The 12149-nt window shown below is 45.2% G+C and overlaps 1 protein-coding gene and 1 long non-coding RNA gene across 2 annotated transcripts; both read left to right on the top strand.

Moving 5' to 3' along the window:
* The first annotated feature begins 2186 nt into the window (after positions 1-2186).
* Positions 2187-7627, top strand: LOC134213003 (uncharacterized). The gene is made up of 4 exons (XR_009979384.1): positions 2187-2400; positions 2616-2763; positions 6496-7020; positions 7494-7627. It is a non-coding gene; the product is annotated as an uncharacterized LOC134213003 (long non-coding RNA).
* Positions 7628-11492: 3865 nt separating this feature from the next.
* On the top strand, positions 11493-11996 carry LOC134207221 (uncharacterized). Its single transcript, XM_062682943.1, has one exon. It carries the CDS (start codon positions 11493-11495, stop codon positions 11994-11996), a length of 504 nt encoding a protein of 167 aa, XP_062538927.1.
* The last annotated feature ends 153 nt before the right edge of the window (positions 11997-12149 follow it).

Below are 12149 nucleotides of genomic sequence, written 5' to 3'. Positions count from 1 at the left end.
ATATTTTCCTCCAGCGAATCGGCATTCACGAGATGGCCTCCAGGAATCCAATATTAATCCCTCTAGACTCCCAGAAATACAGCTTATTGAGATTCTTTTTGTCAGCCACTTTGAACAACTTTGAAGTCCCTACCTTTTCCTTCTTGGCAGCATTTTTATGTGTTTACTTATGGATCCGAGTGGCGCAAATGGCCGACTTGAAAGACCTCCATCCTAACCTCCATCCACTGTCCAGCTATCGCTTTAACTTGTCGTTATGTTAGGTTAGATTTCGGTCGACTCCTTTTGTTTCTTTTTGAGGTTTCGCCGCCAGAAGCCTATGGGTCTGCCTCTACCGCGAGATCCCGCTGGGTTCCAGTCTAATGGTGTGGTCGATCCAGCCCCACTTCCAATCCCAAGTTTCTGTTGCTATCGGCCTCTGGTGACAAGAACGATGAAGTAGATTTTTTTCGATCCTGTTGTTAGACTCTGACCACCATCTATTGATGGTTAAACTGCGCTGAAAACTATCCGTCATCAACGATGTTCGGTACCGACGGCCGCCGCGGTACAACCTAGAGGGACTAAGGCAATCTGATGTTGAAAACTGCAGGAATACAGTTAAAGCAGCCATTAACGACGCAACGGAGAACAACGTCGGGTATGTGGGACGAAGTCGACGGAACAATTGGTTCGACGAAGAGTGCAGACAGATTCTGGAGGAGAAGGACGCATGTTGGAGTAAATCGGCAACAAAGTATGCTGATGACCTCCTTGGAGACCGAAGGCCTCCATAGCAACATAAGTTTTATTGAATAAACAATTGTAGCAAATCATTCATTCCTGTTCAAGCTCTCCACCGAACAAGTTGAATAAATAGTTTTCTGCTGTTAAACTGCTGTTCTATTTTATTCCGACAATCAAGAGGTTATGGGCGACTCACGCAAGGATTCGGTCCACGGGATCCCGTTGTTCTCGGGCACCGGCTTTGACAATTGGCGTTTTCGAGTGGAGAAGTATTTGAAGTCCGTGAAGCTATTGGATGTCATCAAGAAGGATCCTCCAGCGGAACCGGCCGAGCTTGCGAAGTTCCAGGAAGAAGACGGTAAAGCGGCGTACCTGCTGATCTCATTTATCCATGACGATCTGCTGGATCTTGTCCGGGACAAGGAGACGGCAAAGGAAGTTTGGAGCAGCCTTGAAGCCGTCTACGCCAAGAAGTCCGTCTCGTCGCAGACATTCGTCAGAAAGCAACTTGCGAAGCTGCGAATGGCTGAGGGTTCATCCGTGAAAGATCACCTGAAGACATTCGAAGAGCTGATCCGACAACTGAAGCTGGCCGGGGCGAAGCTTGAAGAAAACGATGTTGTGTCCCAGCTGTTTGCCACCCTTCCCGAATCGTTCGATCCGTTGGTTACTGCGTTGGAAAATCTTGGTGAGGATAATTTGAAGCTGGAGCGCCTTCTTGCCGAGGAACTCAAGAAAACCGACCGGGTAGTCAACTCTCAAGAGAAACCATCAGCATTCCAAAGATCGAAGCAGAAACCTGGTAAGTTTACCGGAAAGTGCAACCGCTGTCAGAAGAAGGGACACAAGGCCAAGGACTGTCGCGTGAAGTTGAAGACGGATGTGCATGCTGAAGCTAACGCTGCTTCCGGAGGTAAGGCGGTGGTTTTCATGACCGTGTTGTGTCACCCACACTATCTATGTATAAATATGTATATACCTGTAAACGTATAAGACTTTGATACAAACGTCAAACGTTCGTAAAACGAATCACCTCGTGCTTGCGAGGTACCAAATAAAGATTATTCGTCCTCTTTCCCATTAGACCAGCAACGAAGCCACACGTCTATTCTTTCAACTGGCGGGCGACGAGGAAAAACTATAATCAGTTTAGTGCCTGAACGGTTAAGTCTTTAAAAATTGAAATTTTGATCAAGTGATACGGATAAGTTTGAGTACAGTTGTACGATTTTATGAAGTGAGATTGTTAGGAAGGCTACAGCAAAGCACGCCGCGAATTATCACCTTGATTACGGCAACAGTGAAAACCGACGGCATTTTGCGAGAGTGTGTGCGACGATAATTTCGGAAAATTACGACGACGAATAAGGCGACGTTTTGTGCAGGCGGTATGATTTTGCTGATTTCTTGTTCTCCGACGGCTACGGTGAAGTACGCCGAGTGCAGAATATGCGGTACCAACGGAAAGTGCATGAATTTACCCCATTACGACGACGGAAATAATCACCCACTGGACGAATTTCTCGCCGGAACGGCCCGTAACTGCATCAACAACGTCTTGCAACGAGGACAGTGTAAATCGTCCCAATAGGTGCGCCGGATAACCGCGACGGAGCCAGGGAATTCCGTTATCATCGTGCAGTGTGCGGAGGGGATAAAGCGTTTCGTCGAAAGGTCGGTAACCAGCAAGTAAACCTTTTTGTAAAGTAACACGGAACCATTTTGTGGGGTGGGAAATTCCATGTGGATTTTTTATTTCATAGTTCCCATTGTTCACCAAACAAAAGGATATATAATCCTTAGTGATTTTTTTTTTGTTCTCCTTGTCACAGAATTGAGCGTCAATTTTATTTAAAGAATTCTAAAAGCGTTTTCTTCTAATCCTTTAGATCTCAGGAAGTGTTCGTGCTACCAAGAAGGTATCGATCGTGGTTCGAGTATACGGCTTCAAGTCGTTTTCCGTAAAACCGCATAGGGTAACTGCGACAATTGTCGGCACGGGCAAAGGCCTAGGCGAGAGCCAATCGTTTCGTACGGGTAAGTCGTTTTGATCTTTTTATTCTTTTCCGAACCTACAACTGAAGATTTTGGACTTTTTGTTCTTTTTATTTCTTTTATAAAGAATTAAAAACATGTATGGCAATCAGATCCCAGGTGGCATGGCTTCTAGTATTGAGCCATACCGCAAGGGAACGTCTTTTTCAGACTGGGTTGACCGTCTGCAGTTTTCTTTTGAACCAAATGAGTTATCAGAAGTACAGAAAAAGTCACATTTTATGAATTTATGTGGACCTTATGTCTATTCTCAATTGAAACTAGTGTTTCAGCAAGGAACATTAGCGACAGTTAATTATGCTGAAATAGTTAATAAAATGAAACAAAGGTTCGACAAAACGGAACCAGATTTAGTTCAGCGATTCCGGTTTAGTCATCGCGTCCAACAACCAGATGAGTCAGCCGAGGATTTCGTCTTGGCGGTAAAACTCCAAGCGGAATTCTGCGGTTTTGGCGGGTTTAAGAACATTGCTATTCAAGATAGAATTCTGCATGGACTTAGAGATGAGGCATTGAAGCAAAGGCTTCTGAATGAGGAAAACTTAACCCTTGAATCTATGGACAAATTCATTACAACATGGAATATAGCAAAAGACAATGCGAAAACGATTAACACGGGTTTCCTCAGGGTTCTCGGATAAATCAACTGCTTCAAGTTTATAATACAGCAAGGGATAGTTCGGCGGGAACACCGGAGCGGCCGACTCAAGTTCGGATACCAGTTAGGGAAAGATTAGGTTTCCAGCCCTACAGACAAAACAACCGGAATACACAACCATTCAATAACATGAGACGTACCCAAGATTACAACAATCATGCACAAAAGACAGCTAGATTCAATTACCGAAACAATGACAGACGTAGGACAGACTATTCTAGTATGACGTGCGACTTTTGTGGGGTCAAGGGACACATAAAAAGGAAATGCTTTAGGCTAAAAAACATGAAAAGGGATGCGGTAAAGTTCGTGGATGTTGCGAAACCGGGTACGAGCGCTGAGAAAGACCTGAGCACCTTGATGAGTAGAATGTCGACGATTCCGGGGGCTGACGATGATGACAAGGATGATGATGAATGGAATTCAGGTGATTTGCAGTGTATGTGTGTTGCGTCTCTTAATAGAATAAGTGAACCATGTCTTATAAATGTCTCAATTGATGATCGTTTGGTACAAATGGAGGTTGATTGTGGTTCTAGTGTAACCGTTATGGGAAAATCTCAATATTTTTCATTATTCAAAAACCCTTTAACCATGAGTGAGAAGCAACTGCTAGTCGTCAATGGGTCAAAACTAAAAATTGAAGGGGAAACAAATGCTTTAGTGAATCTAAATGGATTGAAAATGAAATTGAATCTTTTAATTTTAAATACGGGTTTTAAATTTATTCCCTTGTTTGGCCGAAATTGGCTTGATGTTTTCTTTCCTCAATGGAGGAACAATTTTCTTAGTGATCAAATGGTAAATAGAGTAGATTCAACGGACAAAGAGTGTAAAGTTTTAATACCAAATACTTACCCTTTTCCTTTGGCAGCCGGACTTGTTCGCTAAATTGGCAAATTGTAAAGTTTTTTGTACGCTAGACCTGGAGGGAGCTTATACACAGCTAGCATTGACTGAACGTTCCAAGAAATTCATCGTGATCAACACAATCAAGGGATTGTTCACCTATAATCGTTTACCCCTGGGGGCTTCCGCAAGTGCATCGATTTTCCAACAGGTTATGGATCAAATTTTAGAAGGGATTATAAACGTTTATGTTTATCTTGAAGATGTACTCATAGCAGGTGAAAACTTGGAGATTTGTCGTGAAAAATTGTTTCTTGTTTTGGAAAGACTCGCAAATGCAAATATCAAAGTAAATGTTGAGAAATGTGTCTGAATTGCCTTATTTGGGCCATATTCTCAGCGAAAACGGGTTACTACCTAGTCCAGACAAAATTTCATCAATTCAAAGAGCAAAGGTTCCAGGAAATGTGACTGAGCTAGTCATATTTAGGCTTGATCAACTACTACAATCGTTTCGTGCCCCATATGTCTATCAAGTTATTCCATTTGTATAAACTATTGAAGAAAAATACTAAATTTGTTTGGGATGGTAATTGTGAAAAAGCTTTCCAAGAAAGCAAAAATGCACTGGTTAATACCAAATTTTTAGAATTTTATGACCCATCAAAAGACATTGTAGTAGTAACAGACGCTTCAGGTTATGGCCTAGGAGGAGTGATTGCACATGTGATAGAAGGCATTGAAAAGCCTATTAGTTTTACTTCTTTTACGTTAAATGACGCGCAAAGAGGTTACCCAATTCTTCATTTGGAAGCATTGGCCTTGGTTTGTACTATAAAAAAATTCCACAAATATTTATATGGGCAAAGGTTCATAGCTTATACCGACCACAAACCATTGATAGGGATTTTCGGCAAAGAAGGAAAACATTCCATATTTGTAACAAGACTCCAACGATACATACTTGAACTCTCGATTTACGATTTTGAAATACGGTACAGACCTTCTGCAAAAATGGGGAATGCGGATTTTTGTTCGAGATTCCCATTGGAGCAGAAGGTGCCCATTGAGTTAGATCACGAGTTTATAAAAAGTATAAACTTTGGTGATGAATTTCCCATTGATTTTGTTTTGATTGCCAAATGGACAAAGGACGACGAGTTTTTACAACAACTTATGAAATATTTGCGTGATGGATGGCCAAAAAAGCTGGATAAATGTCTAATGGACGTTTTTGCAAATCAAAATGATTTGGAAATTGTTGAAGGGTGCATTTTGTACCACAGAACAGGGTGGTAATTCCACATAAAATGCAAAATGGAATTTTGAAGCTTTTACACGCCAACCACGCAGGAATAGTTAAAATGAAACAATTGGCAAGAAGGCAAGTGTATTGGTTTGGCATTAATAAAGACATTGAGAAGTATGTATCGAATTGTGATGTATGTGGAAGTATGGTAATAGTACCAAAAACAAAAGTTTTATCCAACTGGAAACCTACAACAAGACCCTTCAGCCGAGTTCACATTGACTTCTTTTATTTTTCTCACCACACTTTTTTACTGATTGTTGATTCTTCCTCAAAATGGTTGGAGGTAGAATGGATGAAGAAGGGCACGGATTGTGCAAAAGTGGTGAAGAAATTGGTAGCTTATTTTGTTAGATTTGGTTTACCAGACGTACTGGTATCAAACGGCGGTCCTCCATTCAATTCATATTCATTCACAACATTTCTTGAAAAGCAGGGGATAAAAGTATTGAAAAGTCCAGCCTATAACCCCTCCAGTAATGGGCAGGCGGAACGGCTGGTGAGAACTGTTAAAACAGTATTGAAAAAGTTTCTATTAGAACCAGACTTGCAAGATGTTGATTTGGAGGATCAGATAAATTTATTTCTAATGAATTATAGAAATAATATTGTTTCAAGTGATGGGGAACTTCCCTCGGAGAAAATATTTCTTTTTAAACCAAAAACGATTTTGGATCTTTTGAATCCAAAAAAGACTTACAGAAACTATTTACAAACACAGACTCCAAATGATGTAAATGATGACAAAAATGTGTCTAATATGCCGAAAAAGTCGAATGACGGTTTAGACACACTGACAGAAGGAGATACTGTATGATATCGAAATTTCCATCATCATTTACCGAATAAATGGATTAAGGCAACGTTTCTCAAACGTTTTTCTATCAACACTTTCCAGATAGCAATTGGAAGCGCTCTCACCATGGCCCACCGAAATCAGCTTAGGTGCTACAAGGGGCAAACTCCGCAGCCGAGGCAAAACGTGTGGCTGGGAGTCGGTACGGGTGGTAGAGATGCTATGATCGAAGAACGAACTGGAATTGAAGAACGACACGAAGAGGACACCGAAGAAGTCAACGCTGGAAGCGGCTCTGAAGATGAACCATTCAGGGGATTCCCTATGGTTCCGGCAAAGGTCAGGAAGCGAAACGCGACATTGGCGAACTTGCCGAACGCGTGTCCACGGCGATCGAAAAGAATCCGCAAGCGAACGGTAGATCCAGATTACGTGTATTCTTAATGTATAAGTTTCAAGTGATGAAATTTCGAGACAGTGAATTATCTGAATTATTTTTCATTGAATTTTGTTATTTTGTATTATATTTGAAAATGTTCAACTTCTGATTCTATTACACGAATACTAATGTATTAATTAAAAGGGGGAACAGCTGTTGTGTCACCCACACTATCTATGTATAAATATGTAAATATATGAAATGAGATAAGACAACTCGGAGCTGAATGCCTTCTTATAATTTAAGATCGCTCCACGCGACGGGCAGTTCCAGTGCGACCATATTTTTTTCACCAACTAAAAATCAACAAGAGGAATTAATATATATCAATAATTAGCTAATTCTGATCAGTTAACCTGTATTCCTCAATCGCTGCATAGTCAGAATGATGGAAATAATGTTTTAATTTAAATTTAATTTAAATTTTGCGTTCAAATTGGCAATGAAAAAGTTTGTTCTTGTTAATTTATTACTTTCAAATCTTAAGCTGAAAAATTCCCGACTACTAGCAACACCACGAAATCAATAACAAAGTACCCACCTGCAAAATAAAGCAATGCTTTGCTTGCCGGCGTCTGTCAAATCGCCCAATAAAAATTGGTCTTTTCTGACAGGCAAATGGTTTCAAAAAGGGACAGTGAGATGTCTTATCTCATCTCAGGTATATACCTGTAAACGTATAAGACTTTGATACAAACGTCAAACGTTCGTAAAACGAATCACCTCGTGCTTGCGAGGTACCAAATAAAGATTATTCGTCCTCTTTCCCATTGGACCAGCAACGAAGCCACACGTCTATTCTTTCAGACCGGAAAGTGCGTTCGCACACAGGACGATGGTATGGTGTCCTTCAAGCTGGATTCTGGAGCCACCGACCATCTTGTGAACGTGAACCACTGTTTCGCCGATCTCACGAAGCTGAAGCAACCCGTCATAATCAACGTGGCGAAAGATGACCAATCTCTGGTTTCCTGGCACCGAGACACGATTAAGGGCGTCAACAAAGAAGGCAATCAAATCAGCCTGAAGGATGTCCTCTACGTACCAGATCTCCGAGCGAATTTGCTGTCTGTGAAGAAGATGGCAAAAGCGGACCTGAATGTCACGTTTTCGAAGACGGAAGCAATCTTGAAGCACGAAGGTGAGCTGATTGCAAGATGTCCCATGCGGGGCGATTTTTACGAGCTCGATCTGTTTGTCGATACGGTGGCGGCCAACATGTGTGGAGCTGCGAACGGTAACCTGTGGCACCAACGCGTCGACTTGGCCATTTGGGAGAAAGGAACATGCAAGCACTCGTTAAGCACGGAATGGTAACAGGTACATATTCCCGAGGAGACAGGTAAATTGGATTTCTGTGATGTTTGTGTTCTCGGAAAGCAGTGCCGAGAACCATTCACGGGTACTAGAGCTCGTGCTGCAAGACCTCTAGAGCGAGTGCACTCCGATGTGTGCGGTCCCATCACACCAGCGGCTTGGGATGGTTCTCGGTACTTCGTCACCTTTATTGATGATTACACGCACTTCGCAGTAGCTTATCCCATCAAGAAGAAGTCTGAGGTGTTCCAAAAATTCAAGGAATACGAGGCTATGCCTAGTGCTGCTCAGGAGCACTCGATTTCGAAGCTGACTGTCGATCAAGGGAGTGAGTACTGCTCCAAAGATCAGCGTGCGTTCTACGTTTCCAAGGGGACCCAGATCGAGCCAACCGCAACCTACACACCACAGCAAAATGGGGTGTCCGAACCGTTCAATCAGACAATCGTCGAAAAGGTGCGTGCGATGCTTATTGAAGCCCAAGTTCCGAAGACTCTATGGAATGAAGCGGTCCTAGCGGCGGTGCACCTGACGAATAGAAGTCCAACCAATGCGATATCTGGCTGGAAGACTCCTGCCGAAATGTGGACTGGTCACAAACCGGATCTGAAGAAATTGCGTGTCTTCGGATGCAAAGCATTTGCTTGGCTGTCAGCGACACAGAGGAGAAAATTGAGCCAAAAGCAAGCCTGTTGTGATGATCGGCTACGCGCCGAATGCATACCGTCTGTAGGATAAAGAGAAGAGACAGTTATTCCTTGCCAGAGATGTGAAGTTTGATGAGAGCAGTTTTCCATTTGCCACCGAGATCCGTGATGAAGCTCCATTGGTTGTTGTTCCGTACGAGTTCGAGGATCAAGACAAGGAAGACTTGCACCACCCGGTGCGGTCGTTTTTTTTTTTTTTTTACAAGGGAGAATGCATTTACACACTAACCCAGTACACGTGCATTGTAGTTGCCAAACTACCACACGGAAGTGTACTGGAGTGTCGGACTCGACCATACCGGTAATACCGACTAAACTCCCTTGGGCTCCACCATCGTTTCCCCAGGAACTACCTCGCAGTACTACTACTTCTGGGGGACGCCAGTACTAAGCGTACTCGCTCATTATCGCTCACACAGGCACCCGTCCCATGCGAGACTGACTTGGGTGCTCACACACCATTCACACCATTTGAGTCTTACTTGGATGCTCTCCCAGGCGCTCCGCTGCCATGCCTCGAGGTGTCAATAGCGGTAACTGCTTGGGCCTACAGATATTACGCTACGACACTCCTGCCTCAGCACGAGCAGATCAATCACACCACTGCCGAAGCAGACCACACGCTACCCTGCCGAAGCAGGGACACTCCCCATGCACCACATGTGCACAACTGTAGGTGTGTGGGTGCAACCCACTGCTACCCTGCCGCCGAAGCAGCTTCTCCAAAGACCATTCGCTCCATGTGACCCTTTTCGGGTGCTCACTCTAACACTTCCACTGCCATGCCTCGAGGTGTCGAGAAGGTACCTCGACTCCTACCTCAGCATGTGCAGTCCATACTCAGACTTCTGCTGCGCTTCGAGGTGTCGATAGCGGTAACTGCCTGGGCCTACAGATATTACGCTACGACACTCCTGCCTCAGCACGAGCAGATCAATCACACCACTGCCGAAGCAGACCACACGCTACCCTGCCGAAGCAGGGACACTCCCCATGCACCACATGTGCACAACTGTAGGTGTGTGGGTACAACCCACTGCTACCCTGCCGCCGAAGCAGCTTCTCCAAAGACCATTCGCTCCATGTGACCCTTATTCGGGTGCTCACTGTAACACTCCACTGCCATGCCTCGAGGTGTCGATAGCGGTATGTAGGGACGAATCAACGATACTACGCTACGACACTCTTACCTTAGCATGTGCAGTCCATACTCAGACTTCTGCTGCGCTTCGAGGTGACAATAGCGGTGACGCGCTATGACACTCCTGCCTCAGCACAAACAGATCACTCACTCCCTGCCGAAGCAGCTCACGCGCTACCCTACCGAAGTAGGGACACTCCACATGCCAATTGGCACTCCCTGGGCTTGTGCTTTTGAAGCGGCACACAGTCGCTTTGATAGAGTCTGCTTACGGGCACTTGTGGTTTTTTGGGAGGGATTTTAGCAGAGCCCACTGCTAAATCCCACCACGCCCTAGGCAGTTCTCCCTGACTCGCAGACAGCTGGGGAGGGGTCGTCAAGCCCTTGGACATGGTCCATGCTGTCCCTGCTGCCCCCCCCCCCGGTGCGGTCTGTTCAAACCAATCAGCCACTCGTGGCTCAACAAGATGACATTCTGACTGACGATGATGACGACGAGGGTGAAAACGAAGTTGACGAAAGCGAAGCGCTCCCTTCGCAACTAGACCGTGGTTCAAACCTCGAACCCCGAGGCGCAGCGAACGGGAGCGCAGACTCCCCAGTAAGTTGAAAGAATTTCTGGTTGGGAAACTTTTCACTGCCGTGCAGTTTCCTTCTACAGATGCTATACAGAACGTTCCCAATGCGCCATTCGACGGTTCCGATGCACGAGATGAGGCTGAGCGTTTGATCTTCGATGTTCCTGAGGCGTACAAGGAAATCGCTGGACGAGCTGACGGAACCCTTTGGCAGAATTGCAGTCGTTGGCGGACAACCATGTTTGGCGATTGGTGAGATGTCCAGCTGGCGTGGTTCCGCTTAAATCGAAATGGGTCTTCAGAGTGAAGCCAGACGACCGAGGCGAACCAGTTCGTTACAAGGCACGCCTGGTGGCGAAAGGATTCCTGCAGAAGGCCGGCATCGACTACAACGAAACGTATTCCCCCGTAGCGAAGTTGACCACAATCCGAACCGTTCTTGCTGTAGCAGTCCACCGAAGGATGCACGTTCACCAACTCGATGTGAAGACCGCGTTCCTATACGGTGAGCTGGAAGAAGATGTGTATATGGCCATACCTGAAGGCATTACGGCACCACCGCACCTCGTATGTAAGCTAAAACGTTCACTCTACGGACTGAAGCAAAGCCCATGCTGTTGGAACAGCAAGCTGAACGACCTCCTACTGCATTTCGGCTTTACTCGTTCGCGACACGACTACTGTCTGTATACCAGGATCGACGATCGTGGGAGGGTATTCATCATCATCTATGTGGACGATTTGCTGATCGCATCCGATCGGTTAAACCTGGTGCAGGGAATCAAGCGTGCACTGTTCAAGAAGCTTCAGATGACGGACTGCGGCGGTATAAACCACTTCCTCGGAATCAAGATCCGATACGATAGAGCCACCGGTAAGATGTCCCTGATACAAGAAGTGTTCTAGCAAAGTTCGGAATGCAAGATTGCAATCCCGTCAAGACTCCAATGGAGAAGGGCTGTCTCCTACCGGCGCGATCTGTGAATCCTGTGTCGCATCCGTACCGTGAGTTGCTGGGCAGCCTTATGTACACAATGTTGTGTGTCCGACCCGACATATGCTATGCGGTTGGATACCTGGGGCGCTTCCAAAATCAACCTGGTGAAACTGACTGGCAAGCGCTGAAGAGAGTAGTTCGGTACATGAAGGATACGAAGAACCTCAAACTTCAGTACAAGCAGCACAACGACGCTGAGGCACTAGTCGGATACGCAGACGCCGACTGGGCGTCGGACACTGAAGATATAAAATCTGTTAGCGGCTACATTTTCAAGGTTTATGGTAACACCGTGTCCTGGGCTAGCCGCAAGCAACAAACCGTTGCGCTATCGTCGTGCGAAGCAGAGTATGCAGCCTTGAGTGCCTCGGCTTCCGAAGGGCTGTGGCTGCACGGAATCCTCCAGGACCTCAAACAAGTCTAACCGAATATGGCGTTCAAAATTTTTGAAGACAACCGTGGCTGCATTTTGATGGCCGCCAATACGGAGAACAAGCGTGTTAAGCACATTGATGTGAAGCACCACTTTCTTCGCGACCATGTAGCACAAGGACGACTTACAATTGAAGCAATTGGT

This window comes from Armigeres subalbatus, chromosome 1 (genome assembly GCF_024139115.2).
Source record: "Armigeres subalbatus isolate Guangzhou_Male chromosome 1, GZ_Asu_2, whole genome shotgun sequence".
Classification (NCBI taxonomy): Eukaryota; Metazoa; Arthropoda; class Insecta; order Diptera; family Culicidae; genus Armigeres; species Armigeres subalbatus.
Note: the sequence above shows the minus strand (reverse complement) of the source record. Positions and strands in the feature narration are given on the sequence as shown.

Excerpts from the sequence above, each read along its gene's own strand:
- LOC134207221 (XM_062682943.1), top strand. The coding sequence starts at position 11,493 with ATGCAAGATTGCAATCCCGTCAAGACTCCAATGGAGAAGGGCTGTCTC.